The sequence below is a fragment of the Mytilus galloprovincialis genome, chromosome 7 (genome assembly GCF_965363235.1).
Source record: "Mytilus galloprovincialis chromosome 7, xbMytGall1.hap1.1, whole genome shotgun sequence".
In the NCBI taxonomy this organism is placed as follows: domain Eukaryota; kingdom Metazoa; phylum Mollusca; class Bivalvia; order Mytilida; family Mytilidae; genus Mytilus; species Mytilus galloprovincialis.
The window spans coordinates 30,591,391-30,615,336 of record NC_134844.1 but is presented as its reverse complement, the minus strand read 5'-3'; the positions used below and the strand labels follow the sequence as shown (position 1 = coordinate 30,615,336).

The 23,946-nt window shown below is 32.2% G+C and overlaps 1 protein-coding gene across 1 annotated transcript; it reads left to right on the top strand.

Annotated features, from left to right (window-relative positions):
- The first annotated feature begins 420 nt into the window (after positions 1-420).
- Positions 421-23,511, top strand: LOC143084176 (atrial natriuretic peptide receptor 1-like). The gene is made up of 11 exons (XM_076260586.1): positions 421-832; positions 8,328-8,447; positions 10,104-10,394; positions 12,088-12,392; positions 13,202-13,343; positions 14,420-14,511; positions 16,277-16,421; positions 18,462-18,540; positions 20,775-20,877; positions 21,489-21,554; positions 23,356-23,511. The coding sequence occupies exons 1-11, from the start codon at positions 580-582 to the stop codon at positions 23,509-23,511; spliced, it is 1,752 nt and encodes a 583-aa protein (XP_076116701.1). The 5' UTR covers positions 421-579.
- Positions 23,512-23,946: the final 435 nt, after the last annotated feature.

The window sequence follows — 23,946 nt, the reverse complement described above, 5'->3', positions numbered from 1 at the left end:
AAAAATAGGAGTGGAATGAATATTCATATCACGAAAAATTAAACAACGATATTATATTGATATGATAGGTCTGTTCTTTCTTGTTTCTGGCTAAAGTACAAAATGATAAAAAAAAGAGTAAAAATTGATATGTGACCGACAATTGGAATTGTTTTATCTATACTTTACGTCCGGCATTTGGAATAATTATTGGCAATTATTCGGTTCAATTTGTCAATAATTAAACACAATATTGAAAACTGTCCTCATTAAACGCTTTGATGTTCATTAGATTCTAGTAATCCGTTGCATTCTGATAGATGCGGTTGAATTTTCTATAATCGATTGTCAATCTAGATATTTAGTTACACCACGTAATTCTTGATTGCTTAGGCGACAATTTTTTTTAATACTAAGATAATGCCTTTTATTTACAGTCATATAACCAGGAAAAAGGATTAATGGGAAATAAATGAGATTTTGTAAAACATAGAAAACTGCATTTTCAAGATTCAATTTCAGTTTGTACAACGACTTTTATTTTGCAAGAAAACAGAGCGGAATTCACATTGCACAGAGAAGACATTTACTAAGAGGACTATGCTACCATTTGAACTATATCTGTTTATTACGATTCTATCCATTAAATCCACACTAGTGTCCAGTGTCCAAACATTCAAGTTAGGGGTGCCTCTAATATCGTCTGCTGGAACACCATATGACATGGAGCGTATTGGTCCAGCAATAGACATTGCCATTGAGAGAGTGAATAGAGATATTCTGAATGGAAGTTACCAGTTAGTCACCATTGAGAAGCCATACGGCAAATTCTGTAGTGGATCTACTGCACCAGGTATCAATTATATTTAATTAAATTTTACATACTTATTTATTTATCTTACAGAAAATCAAATTTAAAGATGTAGAAATAATCGTGTAATCTGTTGATATGTTGACAATTCTCGTACACTGATGGGAAATCAAACTCATTTATATAAGTAAATTTAGAAATAATCGTATGATATATAAAATATTTATAAACCCCGTGTACTGGTTGAGATTCTTAGTATATATGTCATTTATGGGAATTTAAGTGCTATTAGAAAATGAGACATCTAAGCTTTTCAGACCAAATGAACATTAACTTCAACACTAACAAAAAAAAAACCGACATACGCGCGGAAGCACTGAATCGGAGTTTCAAAATCGCCACTAGCGAAGACTAGCTTTGAATGAACTCATGAGGATCCATTATTTTCTTGAACATTAACTTAGTGACAATTTTATTTTAAGAGTAATATGACACCTTCTTATTTACTAGTAGAACTAAATTCTGATTTTTCGCGTTTCTTGAAAGAACTGTGATCGTCATTTGATTTCATATTGTATAAATAAATAAACAAAAAACACAGAGCATTCAATATTTACGAATCATGATTTATACAGTGGTATATATATATATATATATATATATATATATATAAAATTACAGTTTTTATCTAACGCAATGATAGGTGTTTGAACGTAGTGTTCAATTTAGACTTGTTTATATTTTTTCGTTTGGGCTTGTATCATATTTTCCCTCCGGTTTATATGATCCGTTCATCCTATATTGACTCTTTAAAATTCAAGAGTCTATCTCAAATTGAGGGTAAATTATATGGCCTTCCAAATACCGTTTCGATCCCTAACAGCACTGAAGAGACATACATTGTCGAAATCTAGATCTGGTGTACAAAAAAAATATTGACACCTTGTGTTTGTGGCATAACATCTTAGCCACAAGTTTATTGTTTTCTGTTTAGTATTAAATTTATATTAAGATCCATTCTGTTACATCTCGAGATCAATTTTATTTGGCAATTGCCAATGGCAGTCAGCAGGGTTTAAGAACATCAGTTGTTCGACCTGTTAGTCAAATGCGTTTTGTTAAAAAATATACTTTTTCACTTTTTTTGGTCTTTGGAAAATGTTGTTTGTGCTATATTTAGATTCTTCTACAACGAAATTTATTTTACATGCACACGTATAAAATTGTGGTTTTTATCCAACGCAATGATAGGTTTGAACGTAGTTTTCAATTTAGACTAAAAACATCTCCATGCCTTATATATCATGTACTGTAGTACGACGCTAGATTAAAACTGACGAGGAAAGGTAACACACGTACACCGAAAGCTTTATTTTTGTGAAGCCAAAGTGGTCGTGTGGTCTAGCGGGACGGCTTTAGTGCAGGCGATTTGGTGTCACGATATCTCAGTAGCATGGGTTCGAATCCCGGTGAGGGAAGAACAAAAAAATTGTGAAAGCAAATTTACAGATCTAACATTGTTGGGTTGATGTTTAGACGAGTTGTATAAATATATTATTCGAAATTTGAATCTGAAAGTAAAACTTAAAGACAAGCTTAAGAATTCGACAGAAAGTGTCTACTGAGACGAAAATAGTATTATTCCACGTTAAATCAATTCATTTGAAATTTGCATCAAGAAGTCGATTTTAAAGTAGAAAATACAAACCTCGTAAAATATTTATCAAATTTTGTTAAATATCATGGAATGATGATTTAATAGTACAGTCATGTTTTTATCAGCTATTGATATTTACAATAAAATTGATATCATAAAAAAAAATTCCGAGTTCAAAATCCAACATAACCGTTCGCAATGAACAATGGGTAAAAACAGTATAGTGATTAGGCGATAGGAACAATCAATTCTATTGTCTTGGGGTTTTCATACATATTGAAAACACCTGAATGAGTCTAATAATTTGTTCTTTAAAATAAGATCAGTATGTGTATGTATTCAACACCTTCTGTTGCTATACAGAAATACTATAATAGTATATGTAACATTATTCATAACAGCGCTGTAATGTCAATAAATGATATATGGAAACGTGAAAGAAAAAATAATCTTGAACAATGAGTTATTAATCCCTCTCCATATTAAAAATTAAATAGATAAATCAAATATAATGTTGATAAAGCGCTAATATCAAAAACAAATTGAGGCGCAACATTGAAATGTCCACACAAAGAAGTGAAAATAGAGAATATGGCAAAATTTTAATATAACAAACATAAAAAAAGATGTGGTGTGATTGCTAATGAGATAACAAAGTGAGTCCATTAATGCAGCATACAGGAAGGATCCTGATGTTCGGCAGTTGTCGTTTGTTGTTCGGCTAGGATGACATTCGAAAAAAAGCAGGACAGAAAGCAGCAACTTGGAAAAAAAGGCAGGATGACAATTTATGTAAAAAAGTCTGGATAAACTAATTAAAAAGGGAGGGCTGAATATAGCGAAAAATATAAAGGCAGGACAGATAAGCACTTTAAAAAATGCAGGACAAAAATTTTCAACCTAGTCCACTATAAAAATCAAATGGTTGCTCACCTATCTTGAAGTCTGTAAAAAGTTCTTATCGTGAAAATTATATTGCATCACAAATTATTTTTTGAAGAAGAAATAACAAATCCTAATAATTTGTTATATAATAAATACGTCTTTTATATCTCCGAGTTTAACCGTTTGGTCCCAAATAAATTAATGAACAACATCCTAAAATAATTAAAAGGTATATATACAGCGAAGTCTGTAACTCTGTTAATGACGCCAATTTACCAGCAGGAATTGATTAAACAATTTCAGGAAAGCACACATTCATATAACCTTTTCTCTAATCATTAAAAAAGGTCAAATAATGGAACCTTAAACTGCAGTTTAAAAAAAAGACAGACAATAGATATAAAAACCTTTTAGTAACGTTTAGAATTAGACCTGTAATTATCCGAACAACAAATCGGAGGACTTAACTTGTTTGTAATTTCTATTTGATACCTAAGCTTCAAAACAATGACAAACACACAACGGTACATTGCCGGCTCATCTGCATGTTCGACTAAATAATTGTCCATTAACTATAGATTGACAAAACTTCTGTCCGCAGTGAAAGAGGGTCTTCAAAAAATATTATGAAATTGTATGTATGGTATTAACCATATGTGGATTCTGAAAAACTCCTAGCTAATTCTAAATTTCGATGTTTTTCTGAGATGAGTTCTATCAAAAGTTTAGATTTTACAACCCTGTATACCACTTTTCTCCATATAAAATTGAAAAATCGTGTAAAAAAAATAATCCACAATGCTATTTAACATAAAAATGGCTGCATACGCTATAAATCTATTACTTCGGCATACCATACGGCATATATTTTGCTGGGGTTTCTTATTGACCACATGTTTGTTGAATTTGGAGGTAGACTTTTAAACAAATTGTTGGCATTCCTATGGGAACCAACTGTGCTACTATCCTGGCCGACCTTTTCTTATTTTCAAATGAATCGGAGTTCCTTCAAACACTTGTCAAAAACAAGAAGTTCAAAGAAGCCAGGTTATTTAAATTTTACATTCAGAACCCATTCAGAAAAGTTTAGATTGTTAATCTGTTAATGGAAAAAACGTCATCAATATAATTAATTAATATAATACATTAATATAAAAATTATCACCCAGAACTAGAAATTAAAGAAACAACAAAAAAAAGGTTGTTTTTCGTCTAATAACGTTAATCCTCGGTCACACCTTACCGGATAGCTCAAACAGACGCCTAAAGCCTCGGTCACACCTTACCGGATAGCCCGAACGGACGCCTAACGGATAACTTTTTTTCAATCCGTTCGTGTCCGTTAGACGTCCGTTCTTATCCGTTAGACGTCCGTCCATATCCGTTGCATGTACATTAAGCGTACGTTTTATCCGTTGGCGTCCGTTCTGTCCGGTGTAAAATTTTGAGCATGTTCAAAACTTTGAACGGACGTCCAACGGATAAAGTGTCCGTTAGGCGTCCGTTTTGTACGGTACTCTTCCGTTTCGTTTCCGTTTTGTATCCGTTACGTGTCCGTTATACATCCGTTGGAGGTCTGGAAGATAAATTCACCAACGGACTTCTACCGGATGTTTAACGGATAAAACGGATGTTGAACGGATGTTGAACGGATGAGAAACGGACTTCTACCGGACGTTTAACGGATAAAACGGATGATGAACGGATCTGAAACGGATAAATGCCAATTGCAAATTTCGCGTCAGAAATGCCAATTATTGGTTTGTCAGATTTCTTAAGGTTCATGAATTCTTATTATTCATAATCGATCTTAGAGTAAAGGCACGTCTTCACAATCAAGCAGTTCTTATTCAGGCCAGTCACTGCCCTTTGCTGGAATTTTGAAGAACAAACCAAAACCAGTTACACAGAAACATATTGAATATTAATGCGATTTACATGTATTATTATTGTCGCCTTTGACTTTTTCGTATATCTTGTTCATCCGTTTTATTCGGTACGCTTCCGTTAGGTGTCCGTTTTATGCGGTACTCGTCCGTTGGATGTACGTTCGGCATCCGTTCTGTCCGGTACGTGTCCGTTTCTCGTACGTTGCATATCCGGTGTGTGTCGTTACACGTCCGTTTTATTCGGTCAGTACATCAACGGACTCCCAACAGAAAACAATTTAGTCAAATCACAACTTTTATTTTCATCCGTTAGGCGTCCGTTCGTGCTATCTGGTAAGGTGTGACCGAGTCTTTATATATTAACCTTTCTTTAATTCTTCGTCAATTTATCATTGTATCAAAAAAAAAAAAAAAAATCTACGTGTTTGGTTCGTTTGATCTCAGTTCTTCATTGGTTAAAATCCGATTATGACGTCGAATTTTCTTGCTTTCCTCTGAATTTTCTATTGTGATGGCATGAAAGAAGGCGACCATGCCTGATGACATCACGTAGAAAGAACACATCTTTTTGCAGATCACTCAAGTAGAAGGGAAAAATTGCCTGCTTATTATTTGCAAATCATTAGAGAAGCAGATTCCACCACCAAATCTTGTGTAATATGATATTTCTCCACTCTCGAAAGTTAAATTTGAAATATTTAAAACGCTCGGTGAGCCTCGCGTTTTAAATTTGAAAATTTAACTGTCTCGAGTGGATAAATATCGTATTATCTCGATGCAGTGGTAGAATCTATATTTCTCTATTTCTTCGTGAATTTACCTCTTTCTGCACCCATTGAATAAAAAAAATTAATCAACGTGTTGTTCGTTTGATCTCGGTTCATCATTATTATGACGTCGATTTTTCTTGTTTTCCTCTGAATTTGCTGTTGTGACGGCATGAAAAAAGACGATCATGCCTGAAGACGTCGCATAGATAGAACACATCTTTTTGCAGATCATTCGTAAAGAAGGGATAAGTTTGCCTGCCTATTGTTTGAAAATCATTAGAGAAACAGATTCCATCGCCAAATCTCGTGTAATACGAAATTTATCCACTCTCGACAGTTAAATTTTAAATATCTAAAACTCTCGGCGAGCCTCGCGTTTTAAATATGAAAATTTAACTGTCTCGAATGGATAAATATCGTATCACACTCGATGCAGTGGTAGAATCTATATTTATTAGTCTATATGAGTATTACTTGTACTGTTTAGTCTGTTTTGTTGATATCCATTAAACGTGACTCTGTACTTATTTATCCCGTCATTGAGTTATTGTTCAATGATAATTTTTGTAGCATTGCCTTTCATTTTTGCTAATGTGCTTTGTCTTTATGCCTTGTTGTGTTTCTTGGATACATATGACGTGTCTCTGTACTTATACATCCAGTCATTGTTCTAATAATGTTGGTATTCTTGTCTTTCATTTATGATAATGTGCTTTGTCTGACATATTTGTTTGTTTTTAAAGTGATTAAGATTATAACAAAATGTTGACTGCTGTTGCCATATTTTTGACATTTTTACCTGTTCTGTCTGTTTGTTTTGTTCACACATTGTTGTCAATATAATGGAATTTGATGGCATACAAGTGAGAGGTTTACCTAGCTATAAATCAAGGTTTAATCCTCCATTTTGTACATTAATAAAATGCCTGTACCAAGTCAGAATTATAACAGTTATTATCCATTCGTTTTATGTGTTTGAACTTTTGATTTTGCCATTTAAATATGGAATTTCCGTTTTGAATTTTCCTCAAAGTTCAGTATTTTTTCTGATTTGAGACTAAAATAACAAGAAACGACGTTTAAAATCCCCTATAACTATACTGGAGAAAAGTTCAATCTAAAGTTCAAATGTATCAATGGAATATCAAGATATATAAGACTTAACTTCAACGATAAAGTATGAAATAAAACAGACTATCTTAAGATTAAGAGAATAATCTAAGCTTGGTTGCATGCAAGTAAAGCCTTACAATTAATGAAATAAATGTTGACAAGACTTAGACAAGCTTTGATATCACGAGTATTTTCTTTCATATAAAAATAATTATTGCATTCAATTTTGGATTGATTTAATTTCTCAGAGATTATCGAACTCTTCAAATTTTGTTTTTCTTTCGAGCAACACAATCAAAAGTATGGCATATCAAAATTAATAGCTTTTGGGTTCATTAAGGACTTTTTCCCATATAGACATATTGATGTGAAATTGAAGTCGTAATTGTTATTAAAGTGAATAATAAATACGTCACTTTAGTAGGAAAGATTTGTGGTCAAATTAACCAAAAGGAAGTTGTGTCTGATAGAAAAAATATATCATACTGGTATATTACATTCCTGTTATATGGAGTGAAATCAGATTCAAAATTTTTAAACGAGTATGAATTTGTTTCATGACTAAGCGAGATATATTTTACAAAGAAACTGTACCATGCTCATCTGTAGAAATTAACATCATCAGCATATAAAAGTTGTGTAATTTATTGAAGAAAACCTATACATTGGTAATTGGAGATTTGATGCTTTTAAGTAACATTGTTGTTGAATAAGACTGCTTTATCACCGATTTTCCATGTTTTAGCGATTTATTGAAATGATGTTCAACAAAAATGTAATCATGAAGTGGTTCCAGTGCTTTAGAAATTTTGTAAATGCAGAAAATTACCGTTGAACTTTTATGCTTTGATCAAAGACAGTTTTTACGTGACGTGAAGCCGACAAATGATGTATTAAGAATAAACCACATTTTATAGATACAAAATAACCAAATATTCGTAAATGTAGAAGATACGAGACTATAGTTTGAAATCGACTAACTTAACGTTCAGTTAAATTTTCAACCGAAATTTATTTTAAAATGTATTAAGAAGGCAAAGTACTTACTATATGTCATTAAGGTAATGTCAGAAGGCTAGTTATTATGAAGACATTATGAACATAACCGTCATTTTGACCAAATAAGCATGAATTATCTTATTAATAAACTCATCATAGATTAATGTTTAACTTAATGTTGTAACTCATTTTTTATGACAAGTTGAACTCTCTTTATTTTGCAGGCATGGTTGCAGATCTTGTAAAAGACCATGCCATCATAGGTTTGATTGGGCCTGCATGTGCTTATGCATTGGACCCTACTGCAAAGTTGGCAAACTACTGGAACATTCCAATTGTAACAGGTAACAAACACAGATAACTACACGTACCCCCCCCCCCCCCTGAATATCGTCTACAGAAAACTCATCCGTGACGCTCGAATAAAAATAGTTAAAATGGCCAAATAAAGTACGAAGTTATAGATCAAAACAGATGTTTTGATGTTTTATTGCGCCATTAGACTGTTGTATGGTCACTAAAAATATGGTCATTATGAAATCACTACGGTCATCAAAACAAGTTATTATTCCACATTTTAGGGGTCTATATGGGGGTCAAAGTAAACAGAAAGGAAAAGGCAAAAGCAGAAGATTAGAGAAAAATGGGGGAAATAAATAAATAAGACTAGTGCATAAAGTACAAAGACAATAATGGGCAAAAATATTTCATTGAAGAATAGTAGCCTTAAATTGAAGAAGACAGAAATAATGACAATTTTGGTCCTCATTTTAAAACTGCTGATACCAAATCATCAATTTGAAATCGATTCAACTGTTATAATTGCTTTTCTTATGACAGTATTTAATTGAAATCTAGATCTATTAAAAAGTTTATCTTTATTGAAGTTATTCTTGAACTGATTTCATTTGCATTACTTGAAAATAAGCTATACTTTAATAGAGTTTATCAGAGGATACAGATTATATATATAAACAATTATCCTTTAATTCCCCTGTCATAAGAAAACAAAAATAACACTATAAAAATGGAATAATCATTTAAATTGAATTTGAAATTATTATATTCAATATTACGGAATGATCAGGATAAACTAAAGAAATCTTTGGAAGTTATTCTGAATTTCGTGTGTTAAACAATATTTAAAGAATTGTCCATTCTGTCGTCGGTCCGTGGATATACTTTATGTATTCCCAGTGGATATGTGAAACAATAAACCACTGACAACCCTGGTTCCTGACGTTGGATACATACATACATCTGTTTCTCGTTTCTCGTTTTTTATATTGATTAGACCGTTGGTTTTCCCGTTTGAATGGTTTTACACTAGCAGTTTTTGGGCCCTTTATAGCTTGCTGTTCGGTGTGAGCCAAGGCTCCGTGTTGAAGACCGTACCTTGACCTATAATGGTTTACTTTTATAAATTGTGACTTGGATGGAGAGTTGTCTCATTGGCACTTATACCACATCTTCCTATATCTAAGCACCTGTGACATATTAAAGCATTATTTTTAATTACGTTCACCCTAGAATTATTGTAATTTTACAATAGTTTTAGTATGTCAATTGATAAAGACAAACCGACTTGTAGTCTTTTCTCCGTACATCAATTTTCATTTACGTGTTCATTATACATAATTTTAATCTGCTAAGTAAAATACGTACGTACGGAATACTAAAAAAAAAAAAAAAAAAAAAAAACAAAACAAAATAAAACATATCTCAACATATTATTCAGAAAGTTTAATTGTCTTGGGACTATTTATTTATAAATTGTCCATATCTATTGATGATAATACTAGTGGTGATTGAAATCTCTGACTCAAATTTATGATTTTTTTCCAATTAAGAACAAACATGCTTTTTGGTAGTCTTTTATACAATGTTATCAACCAGTCAATTTGCTATACATGGTTATTACAGATTTGTTTTTATTAAGGTATACTCTTGACCAGTTTATAAACTTTGAAGATATATTTGAATTTTTGATACTTATTTAGGTTTTGGAGACGGTGGATTATTCAAGAACAAAACAGAATACCCCACACTTACAAGACTAGCCTATTGCCAATGTCGTTTACGAAAGGTATTCGGTAGTATATTTATAGAGTTCAAATGGACAAACGTTGCAATTATATATGACATCAATGACCTTCATTCAAGAGTACTGGGCACAACTTTGCAGACAGGTCTCCAGAAACAGCAGATTTTCCCGAAAATGTTTAGATACTATGGGGATCAAAACACGAGCTACAAAGACATTTTATTACAAGTTAAAAAAGTTTCTAGGGGTAAGTTATTTATTTTTAACAATTCATAAAAAATAGTTATTAAAGTTCGCATTTTTACCTCTAAATAAAGTTTTTGTGTCTGTAATTATAGATTATCGTTGGTCATCTCATCGAGATTGGTTTTCTCAAAAGCAATCGAGTTGAGATGACCAATTATAATCCGTTTATCGCTATTTTACTTATGACGACGTTGCCAATTTGATGTCAATTTCAGTAGCAACGCCACGTGCCTCCTTCGTTTCTAGCGATAATTTACCATCTCAAGCGAGTAGCATGATATGAAAAATTATAACAAAAAAGATTAAAGGAAAAATGCACAAAATAGCGATAATGACATATATCACCGTTTTGCTAGGATTAAAAGTGCTTCCTAAGACTTTGAAGATATTTCATTAAAAATATTTGTGTTTACTACATTTTTATGGAAGAACAAAATTAAAATAAATTATCCCGTTTAATGAAATAAATTACTTTTAGCTGATATTTAAAAAATCTTTTATTCTTTGATGAACCATGTTTTATTTGCATCATAAATTCCTTTCCGCCCCGTTTCATACCACATAACAATACACTGAACATGTACTCGAGGTATCTAATGGAGCGCACGTAAGGCACGGATATAAACTCTCCGACGTAGATAAATATCACTAAGATGACACTAATGTGTAGTATATAATTGCTATAATATGAAACACAATATTCTTAGTTTTTAGAATCGCGCGAAAACTAAGGATCATCTTCAGATATTAACACCAGAACGGGACATTAAAGTAGATATGTCGGAACGCTATTGCATATAACCATTTTGGAATAACTTGAAAGACATGACAGTTCAAGTATTTTCATAAAAAAAACTACGCATTTGAATTGGGATAACTTAAAGGTTTACCGCATACTTCGCTGAAAAAAAAAATGCCATTAAATAGATTTAATAATTTCTGTATATTAAATAGAAGTTTGTTACTATGGCAAACTTGACAAAACATCATCTCGGACTCGGGATGTGAATCGACATTATACGAGATATGAATAAAAATGATTACCAAATATATAAAAAGATATGATATGAGTGCCTATGAGACCACTCTCAATCCAAGTCACAATTTATAAAACTAAACCATTATAGGTCAAATTACTGTCTTTAACACGGAGCCTTGGCTCACACCGAACAGCAAGCTATAAAGGGCCCTGAAACATACTAGTGTAAAACCATTCAAACGGGAAAATCAACGGTCTAATTTATTTAAAAAACAAGAAACGAGAAACACTTATGAACCACACCAACAAACGACAAACATTGAACATCACATTCCTGACTTAGGACAAATGCAAACAATTGCAGCGGGTTTTAACGTTTAAATGGTACAAAAAATATACCCCTATCTGAAACAATTGTCTAACATCACAACATAGACGTAGCGAATAACATGTAAAATAGTGTTTCCAATTAGTTATAAAGTTCGTAAGAAAAGGGTGAATGCAGATGTAAACACATCTAATTATGTTCCCTTGTGAAAGATACACACAATGTTTCTTCACTTGTAATATTTTAGAATTAAAACAAACACTATATCGCGTTAATCATGAAAAAAGTTTCAATTGAATAAGGGTATAATGCGCATTCAAATTCAAAAAAAGCGCTACGAGATTATTATTCTTTAATAAATTAAAATAACATATTTAACATTTACAGTTATCTTACTCATTGTACCTGGTGACTCGCTCCGAGAATTCATGCTGGATGCATTTGATCTTGGTTTTATACAATCTGGTGAATATGTTTTTATGGATGTTTTGCTATTTCCGTTTCCGGGACAATATTGGGGGAATCATGATTGGCTAAGAAACGACTTACGTGATCAAGACGCAAAACTTGCGTATGAATCGTTATTTCGAATAAGCTTACAGGTGCCAACATCAGTAGAATGGACAAACTTTACCAATTATGTTAAATTACTGGCACTGTCAAAATACGGGTTCAACTTTACTAATGAAGAGGTGAGTAGGATAGTTGAAATTAAAATATAAAAAGTTAGAGATATCCTACTCAAATGATTCTGATTCTGTACCCCTGCTGTCCAATGTTAATTAGATGAGTAGATTATGTTAAAGCCTTTACAAATGTTGTTTTTTTTTTTTTTGGAAAACAAGAATTGGGATATTAGCAGTAATATTTACATGTAGTTATATTCAACATCTTTATCTTTATCCAATAAGATGTAAAAGAGTTGTGAGGCATTTACTGAAATCTAATGTTCTCATAAACCAATTGCAAGTCAAATTGGAATGCTTGGACAAAGAACATGTTTATGCCGTTCCATATTTAACCCGAAAGAAGAGACTTTTGATGCGTGCAAATGTCAGGATTTTGATTATAGAACAAAACAACGATTATTTGAACTACAGCTACTGCTTGTTAAATATTATATAAACGTCGCACTGTTTAACCGTTGCACTCCCTTCGAGCTGCTTGAAGGATTTTGATTTGTTGAGTAAACTTTCATCTTGTTCATAAAAGGGGGTTGATAAAGACATTCAGGTTAAATGCAACGAGACATGTATGAACACATTAAAAACCAAACCCTAAGACTAAACGCAATTGCCATCCCAACCGAAAGTTATATCAGGTGCTCCGGGCGGTAAATCATATCCTGTCATGTTTCGTATGCGACACCGCGGTACACATTCAATGCAAACAAAAACCACAGTAGTATACCGCTGTTCAAAAGTCATAAATCATGTAACGAAAGTTTTAACTTAATTGGTCTACACTTTACCCGTTGTTCATTCATATCTAAATGTTTCAGGTTAACTTTTTCATTGGTGCCTTTCACGATGCTGTTATATTATTTGGAATGGCATTGAATGAATCTCTAGAAGCGGGAAGTTTTACAGGAAATATTGACGGCTATAATTTTACACGAAATATGTGGGACAGAATATTCAATGGTAATTTTACATTTTAAAAATCTAAAATCAGCCACAAACATATAGTCAGTAACAATTGCAGGATACTGAAAAAAGTTGTATATAAAGCCAACAGTAGTATACCGCTGTTCGAAATTCATAAATCGATTGAGAAAAAAAATAATCCGGGTTACAAACTAAAACTGAGGGAAACACATCAAATATAAGGGGAGAACTACGACCCAACAGAAACACAACACTAACAGGTAGCAACACAGAAATGAACTAGCTGACTATGCGGTATGGGCTTTGCTCATTGTTGAAGGCCGTACGGTGACCTATAGTTGTTAATGTCTGTGTCATTTTGGTCTCTTGTGAACAGTTGTCTCATTGGCAATTATATTACATCTTTCTTTTTTATATATGATATAACAATAACCATTTACCCGACTAGGTACAGGACATTTTAAGAAAACAATGGTGTGTTGAACCTGGTTTTGTGGCTAGCCAACCTCCAGCTTTGATGACAATGTTTAATATAACATTAAAATGACAACATTACATGACAGGACTGCAATACAAATAAATGGGAGAACATATAGGACAGAGAAACATAAAGTACCATTATGTTTTCCTAAGCAATGGTATGCCACCAAAGTACATATGCGTTTCCATCAGTTTTAGTTTGTAACCCGGATTGGTTTTTTTTCTATCGATTTATGAATTTTGAACAGCGGTATACTACTGTTGCCTTTATTTATATGCCAATATTGGTTGTCAACCAAGTGTTGTGTGTGACGCTGTAGTATAGAGGACACACTTTAAATAGAGTATCATTCTATATTACAATAGTATTCATTACATTTGGCCATATCAATATATGCTTTAATGTATTTATTATGTTCCCCGTGTATTTAAAATGGGATTGCCTTCTCTTTATATTCTTATTGCCCCCTACTTATTTTTGTTTAGCTTTAGCCAATCAGAAAAATTCAAAGTCTTTCAGTAGCCAATCAGAAAATTTCTTTAAATACCTAAAACCAAAAGACAAAAACGGGTTCATAACTTCCCTTTTCAGTTTCGTGATCGATATTTTATTGCAATTTGAAACATTTTAGGCATTACAGGACAAGTTATTATTGATGACAATGGTGATAGAGACACCAGTTACTCCATCCTTGATATGGACCCGGTTACTGGCAAGTTTCAGGTGGGTTTTTACCACATTAATAAATGTCATTAAGTGTATATGATCTGTCAAAATCGTTAAACAACCACACAGTTCTATGATCTGTACAAATGAGCTCTTTCGTTACAGGTAATGATGAACGTAAATTTATATTTTATTTAGGAAATACTGCAATTTGGTTTTTTTTTTTACTCAATTGTGAAATTCCAATATCAATATTTAATGTAATTAAGTCATAACTGCGAGAGACGCAATCACGAGACAAATAATGAGATAGAATAATTTCCCTTCGGAGATAGATTGACAAGGTGTGGAATATTTGATATTCAATATTATAATGGAGCTACCATTGGATTATTAGGGGGAGGGCTAGGTTGAAGTTTTTTGTCCTGCATTGTTTAAGTTGTATTTTCTGTCCTGCTTTTATATTTGTCACTCTATTCGGTCCTGCCTTTTTTATAAGTGTATACTGACTTGTTTTATATAAGTTGTCATCCTGCTTTTTTTTACTCAAAACTTCTGTCTTGCCTATATTTTTAAATTTCATCCCAACCCCTCCCCCTTATAAAAATCAAATTATAGCTCTCTAATTGATAATCTATCTTGTATAAGATGCGGCCATTAACGATTGGACATGTGATGCACAAAGATACACTTTCGAAAGTGTTTAATAATTGTGTAGTTCATTTCAATAATTAACACTTGGATTTTGTGTAAACATCAGCTCTAGATCTGCACGAAAAGTACACAATTTCTTTTTTCTTCACGGTTTTATTTAGGAGGAGGGTATTAGATGTTTTGATAATAAGATATTTCCACAGAAATGCCACTGTACAAATGTCCCATTTCTAAGCCAAGATGGCATAATCATTAAAATTAATTTATCAAACTAAGTGTCTGTTGGCAAGTATTTAACAAACGTTTATGAAAAAGCAACTATAGCAACGAATCAGTTATATAAATACTGCAATTTGGTTCAACATTAGATTAAGGATTCGAAGTTTATACAACTAATAGAAAAAGAGAAGGCATTAGTGAAATTTCATTGATCTTAGGAAAGCTACTAATAGCAAGAGTCTTAGAGCATATAAGAGGGACGAAAGATACCAAAGGGACAGTCAAACTCATAAATCTAAAACAAACTGACAACGACATGGCTAAAAATGAAAAAGACAAACAAACAACAGCACACACGACACAACATAGAAAACTAAAGAATAAACAACACGAACCCCACCAAAAAACTAGGGGTGATCTCAGGTGCTCCGGAAGGGTAAGCAGATCCTGCTCCACATAACGAACACGTATCCTAGGATGTTATGCATGATTCCGACAAGACGTGCTTGCGTATTTATATACACTGCTCAGCCAAACGAACGAAACTGACAAATCACAGATGGGAAAAACAGTAGTTTTCCTATGTTATAAACTAGTAAATTCATTTTGAATATACAAAACAAAGACATATATGAGAGAATTGAAGTAAATCAAAATAGATCATGTCTATAGTATTATTCAATGAAATGTGGTATAATTGTCGGTGAGACAGCTTTCCATCAGATTCGAAACCAATGGAAAAGAATATGACTGAATAACTGATGTCAGGCTCACATAGAATGTAGTGTGTTAATAGATATTTTAAAAGTATTGCATACACACATATTTGGTTTGCAAATGACTACATGTTGTTCACTGTGTTATTGGGTTGATGTTTGACTGCGTTTTGTCCATATTGACTTTTTATTCTTAATTGTTATAGATAATATATTGTTTAACATATTCAAAGGTGGTCGCCAATTTCTTTGGTGATCGGCAATATTACAATCCTGTTCCTGGTAAATCTGTTCATTGGGCTGGAGGAAGAACAGCACCACCCCTTAACGAACCAGTCTGTTGGTATGAAGGGGACAATCCAGAATGTCATATCACCGGTAATACAATTTAGTAATATAAATTATTCTGAATCTTTACTTTGAGACTAGAAGCGACAATAAGATATGCGTGCAATTATTACCAATTTTTATATAAAAATAAGGAGTGTGGTATGAGTTCAAATGAAGTAGGAGTAGTATGTCGTCGTTGTCAACATATTTTTTTTTTGCTCATGAAACCACTGAACCAATTTTAAATCATCAGAAATGTCGAAAGCATGGTAAATGGAACAATAATTAGATCAAACTGGAGAAATGCTAAGACTTGTCAATTTTCTCTCTACTTACACGTAGCTCTTTAAGTCAGATATCATGTATTTCGGTCTCTATTAGAAAACGTTCAAAATGTTGAAATCCAGCTGTTTTGGTTTCTGATATTTATACATATCAAAATTATTTCATTGTTTCAGATAAAATGAATAAAGCAGAAAACAATATTTTAACGGAATTGATAAATTTTATTCCACTTCCAAGTTTATAGCTACATCCAATGACAAGTCGAAACAAAATCGATAGACTACAAAACAATTCAATTATAAATGTAACCCATGGACAAAGGGAAACTTTATAGGAAACATTCCTTATGAGGTCCTCTTTTTAGTAATATGTATCATGTAGCTTACATGTGTAAAGTTGTGACTTGTAAAGATTAATCGATTCAATTCCCAAGAGTTTGAAGTACATAAAATAATACAGAGAAGACATATCTCTTTCAAATTATGTTATTGCCTTGGTATTTGATTGTTCAAGAGAACGTTATTATTTTTCAGAATACCAGTAGGTATTGTTTACGGTAATTTCATTTGAAAATCTGTTTTTATGTTTAAAATCAAACTAGTAAACTGCAAAATAAAGGCAACAGTAGTATACCGCTGTTCGAAACTCATAAATCGATAGAAAAAAAAAAAAAAAAAACAAATCCGGGTTACAAACTATAAATGAGGGAAACGCATTAAAAATAGTAAACCTATCAATTTATCACAGGAACAAGATACGAAATCGTTAACATTTGAGTCGATGTACATGTGCTCCCAATTTAACAGTCCCATTTGTAAACGTATATTAATATGACATTGCAGCATATCCCTACATATGTTCAGGATATGTAATCATCCTTGTATTCAAAAGTTAAGGTATGAGTGTTCCTGACGTAGTGAAATCTAGAAAAAAATCCGCAGACGCACAAAATTTATATAGTTTGATTTTGTTTATGACAAAAATTATCAAACTCAAAATGTGAAATCACAAAAATGCTGAACTGCGAGGAAAATTTAAATCGGAAAGCACAATAACAAAATCAAAAGCTCAAACACATCAAACGAATGGATAACAACTGTCATTTTCCTGAATTTGTACAGGCATTTTCTTTTGTCAAGTCATGATTAAGTTGCTGTAATGCAAATTGTCTTTCATGTAAGATAGTTTTAATTAATTATACATTATAGACATGATAAACAAAAACAAACAATCGTCAATAATTAGTCAGTATATGAACTTCAAAAGACAATTAATGAAGGATCAATAGTTACTTCAACTAAAGTGTAGTTAAAACAACACGATGTTCTTTAATGTATACAATACAAAATTACGTTGAGTTGTTGGTTAAACTTCATAAAGATATCATGTTTAATGTATCTATATTAAACCAAACACGAGATAAATGCGTTAAAATTATATAATGATTCAAGAAAAATCTCGACATTTGTTCCATCAACGCTAACTTTTTCAATTACAGAAGTTCTTGTAAATTGAATGTAAAAACATATAAAACTTTGTATTTAATTTAACTTTAAAAAGATCAAGGTAAATCAAGTGATACAATTAACATTTTTCAGAATGTGTAAGTTAGACCTTTGCCACCAATTCAATTCAATTCAATATTTCATTTACGTTGCATTAAAGATTAAACATAGAGAGACGCAATACTTTTGAAACCAAATATGAATTACCATGCAATTTAAAGACGATATGAATAATATACCGAGTAATATAGCAATGCATTTACTATTTAAAGCGTTAAAATATAATACTGTTTTACAGAGAAGGTTGACATGTATGCCTTAATATTCAGTTCTATGGGTGTTTTGTTGGTTGTGGCTTTTAGTGTGCTGTTCTACAGGTAACATACTGTATTTCTGTACTAATATACTTGAAATGAAAAGAACATGAAAACGCATGCAAAATGTGCATTTTCATGCAATCTTCGTTCAATATCAGAAGATTTATTAGAAAAAAGAGATTTCTATTTCAAAAGATTATGCAATGTTGATTTATGATGATGATAAAAATGAAATTGCATTGCACAAAAAGTAAAATTACAAAAATAGTGAACTCGGAAAAAAAATTCAAAAAGGAAAGTCCCTAATTAAATGGCAAACTCAAAAGCTCAAACACATTAAACGAACGGATAACAACTGTCATAAATCAGACTTGGTACAGGCATTGTTTTTATGTAGAAAATGGTGGATTTAAACTGGTTTTTATAGCCTCTCACTTGAATAACATTCGCATCAAACTCCATTACATTGACAACAGTACGTGACACAATATGTCCAACATGGGTACAGCAGTCATCATTGTTTTATTATCTGAATCACCGTTAGCACACAAATATAACAAAGAAGCTCACAAAGTGATAATCAAATTTGCCATCCTCATTTAGCTTATACGATTAATTAATCCCTTATCGTTTATAAAAAACAATGGCTGGTATACATCTTGTCCTTTCTAGCAGCAACAAAACCTGTAATTAACTGACCACTGCTATTCGAATCCGAACACATGTTAAAAAATTTGATTAGTACAAAACGTGCTTTTCTTTAGTAGCAATCTGTCAGTAATCAACTTTACTTCATAGATGTAAGCCAAAGTTAAGACCAATGAAAGAGTCCACAACATTTTAAACCATTTTAAATAAGACAGAGCAAGTTCAATGAGAATCTCTTGGCTAAGATAAAATAATTTTTATGTTTGACAGTAGCATACTGTTTATGTATAAGCAAAACTATTAATCGTTTCTCTTTGTTATTTTACTACAATCCTGATGATTTCATATTTCCAATTGTTAACCTCCCATTTATCAGCAGACGCATAGCCTATGCCACATATCAATTAATACGTTAAAATCGTTTATTTTCATACTATACTTTATGTAATGAGTTGTGCTCATTGTACAAAGACTGCTGCAATTTTAGTTACCTGGCGACGCGTAGCGGAGACAGGTAAACGGGTATTTGCGACAGTAAAACGATAGACATCCGCAAAGCTTCAAATACAATACAGTTATCTCTATTCTAATGCAAAACAAGTTCATAATTAAATTTCAATCATTATTTCAGTGTAAAATCTTCATTCTAATGCAATTTGTATGTAACATTTTTTTTCATTGGCTAAAATTTGCCGTCAAATCCACAGTTGACCAGGCGTAACTAATATAAGGAGGGACACCCATTTTGAAATGATTGAATCAACAAATGTTCGATTTTTATTATATAATCCAAAATAAAACAACACCTACCTCGAATTCGCCGTTTTAAAGTTATTTTATCCGAATATGAAGGGTATAGGTAACGTAATAACCTCCAGTTTGTAAGTTTTCATTTGTCTGACGTCACGTTTACCCACGTCTTTGCGCCAAAATCATTCGTGAAGTTTCGCGGACTTATTTTTATTTGTCAAATTTAGACATTTGTCCAAGTTTCATCGTATTATTTCTTTTTGAAATGCATTAGAATCGGAATAACAGTACTGTAGTTTAAGAGTTGCCACCGTCAATTTTGATTTGACGGTCGCAAATCTCTGTTCGCTACGCGTCGCCAGTAAAACTGCATTTGCAACTGTCAAAACTACAATTGACGGTGGCAACACTTCAACTACAGTACTGTTATCTTCTTTGGTCCCTACACTAGGTGACGTCATAGGTATGCTTCCGGCGTCAAACATAAACACCGGGCGTTTTCTGGCTTCTGTGCCGCTTCAGAATGTAATGAAATTTGATAAAAAGAAGATTTGTAGGTGCGACATGTTAGTTTTTTGGCTTATTATTGTAGAAATTACATGTCAATATATTTAGCAATTCACAATGTTGTCTACCTTAGTTTTAGACAAGGAGATAGAAAATTTTACGCTAACTGTCATCCAATCAGAACCATTGATACAAAATAATTGCATTAGAATGTAATTTCTTTGTATTAAATCTCGTCTGGCTGGAATTAAGACCTAAATGACATCCATCACTCAATGTAAATATTACTTTTCTAAACACTCATACCTTTCATTAATATGTTAGATCGGTCATGAATGAAATGTGTGTTACATTTTTTATGCTTTGTTGTTATTGTTTTTACATTATAGACATAAGAAACATGAGCAGGATATATTGAACGATTCCTGGCGTGTTAAGTATGATGATCTAGAGTTTAATTACAACAATGTCAAAGCCAGTTGTTATTCAATGGTAAGTTTATATAGGATTACTAGTTTTACTCCAAAGGAGGGTCGAGTCCGAAAAATTGCAATGATCACACAATTAGAGTAAAGAAAAACATATATTCTTGAACCATGTTGCTTCTCCAATACTTCATCTATACACGGTACTGGGCACACCATTGCAGACAGGGCATTTCGGGACATTTTATAGCCGACTATGCGGTATGGGTATTGCTCATTGATGAAGGACGGACAGTGACCTACAGTTGGTAACTTCTATGTCATTTGGTCTCTTGTGGAGAGTTGTTTAATTGGCCATTATAACACATCTCCGATTTTTTTTAATATAAACAACAATAAAACAACAATAAAATCAGTTAAAAAGGTATTCATTCATTAGTATTACATTTTCTCGAAGTGATATGGAATGAAAACTGTTCCCTTAATCTTCACATCCTATCAGTTTATTCCTTTTTTTGCATTTTTGAGTACTTTTCTACAAAAGAAAACATAAGAAGATAGTGGATTTTGCACATGACAACCAACAAGACAACAGACAACAGACAACAAGCTCATTTTATAAAGTGTTGGATACCAATTTGAATTGAAATCTTTCCTATTTTATTTTATAATTAACAGGTTTCTGAAAAGTCGTCAAAACATCACCAAACAGGCACTGCTTCCAAAAATGTTGCTAACTACATGGTAAGAACATGTTTTAATGTTGAAGCACTGCAATGCTCATATTTTATTATTTTATCAGGCGACGTGGTTACCGAATCAATTATAAACGCGTAAATTAACATTACAGAACTGGCTACAATGAAGCCAAGCGAACAAACGCAAATAATTCATGTTCTCGTTTTTGTCTGAACTGGCCCAAAGATGCCATATTATCTATGTTCATCTCTTGTCTTTTTCATTTTTAGCCATGGCGTTGTCAGTTTGTTTTAGATTTATGAGTTTGACTGTCCCTTCGGTATCCTTCGTCCCTCTTTTGCATCTGTCGTCCGCTTACTTTTACATGAAATCTCATCATCTGAATGGAATCCGGGCCCAAACTTACTGTAATCATCCGCAGTTTATCTAGTTATAAAAAAATAGGGGTGTAACGAAGTTTGATCTATTATTTTGAAATTTTATATATAAAACATGTGACTTATATTTTATGATCATGTTTTTTTTTATCCGACTATCAAACTACAATAGACAGAGAAAAACGAAGCAAGCGACAACATCTTCAAATAAGTCAAATGACAAAAATCGTCAGTATACTCCTTATATGAGTTTTTACTCCAAAACGATAATTGTGATAATTTCATTTTACCATTTCTAATACTATAACAAATAGAGACAAAATATAAATGCTAAAATTAACAGGCAGACATGCTCTATATATAGTTCAACATAGCTGAAATTGTGAATCGACTCCTTATGCAGATATATTCCTTTCTGCGAAACTACAAATAAGATCAACAAAAAAGATATTTAATGCTCGAACTATATTCAAGTCTACAATGTTGGAAGGTGAATGGCGATGAAAATGCACAACAGAGCATGTCTCTGCTCCTTATAAATACCAGATTGAAATATCGCTGTCACGGATAAATGAAGGTCAAATGCATAAGAGCAGGTAATGCATTTTGAAAACTTTGTGGCCAGTTAAGCGCGCGATATTAAGTATTTAATGGTTTCCTACTGTCCAGAAGTATCTCGAGCGCTTACGTTTAGGAGTTATTACCTTTTAATGATAAATTTTACATATATTTTATTATTTTTGTGTGTTGTCTTGAAAATTATAAATGAGGGATAGAAACTTTATGGAAAATAAGATCAACACGACAATTATTAATGGTAATGGTTGATAGAACAGATTGGATTATCCCCCGTTGACTTGCACATTTCAATTAAAAAAACATCTCAAAAGTGAAATTTGTTTCATCGCCCATTACAGATGTATATTTGTAATTTGTCGAATATATGCGAGTAGAGAATAACTTTGGTCGATGTACAAACGTCTCTTCTGGAAAACTATAGATACCTATCGTGTCATTACATGTATACATGATCTCAACATTGGAAAACGGATTCCGGATTTTATCAACAATTTCTTTGTAGGAAGAAAGATAACTTATATTATTTTGCGTATACCATATATATCCTATCATTACTTACGTCTACATGATAAGGTATACTATTATGTCACATGTGTTTTATTCACTATTTTGCTTTGAAATTCAAACCATTTACCATAATTGAGAACTACCATGTAAAACTTTGAGTTCCTGAACTACTTTGATTTAGAATCGGGCCCTTTACATTTATTTTTGACTTTGTTCTATTTCAACAATGTTTCGATTGAAAAAATAAAACTTTTTTCATTTTACCTAAAATGTGAAAAATGCATTTACCACTTGTAATTGATTATTTTAAAGAATTTGAAATGGATTCCCTACACAAACAGAGCTACCAAATTTATCAAATATTAAAATTTACTTTGTATCAGGGTAAAGTTTTGTATGTGAGAGAGGTAAAGAAGCAGAAAATTAGTATTACAAGAAAAGTTCTCATTGAAATACAACAGGCAAGTTTTTTTTTAATATACTTTTTATGGTACTTAATATACACAATGCAAGGTGTTTATTTCTATCAAATTTTGTAATTTTTATTTCTATTGATACATAAGAAATGACAATTGAATTCTCCCTATTAGAGAGAACATTTCGATTATAGTATTTTTCTTTCGATCGTTTTCGTTAAAGCTAACTAGAATGATTCAGCGCCCTGTATCGGTCAGTGTCCTCTCTAGCTTTCGATAGGGAGTCGGGCTATAATGATTGGATCGGGTTATGTTGAATCACAAAAAAAAATAGTAGAATTTCTGAATTCTTATCTTGTTAATTAAATGACACGCAATGTCAAATTCACGAAGTCGTGAAAACTGTTTTTCATTTTAAATTACCGGAAATACAAATTTAAAATATTAAAAAGTTACTTACTTTACCTGCAGATTTGAAAGTTCCTTACTTAACCTGCAGATTTGAAAGTTCCTTACTTTACCTGCAGATTTGAATGTATCATTCATTATCAATCAAGT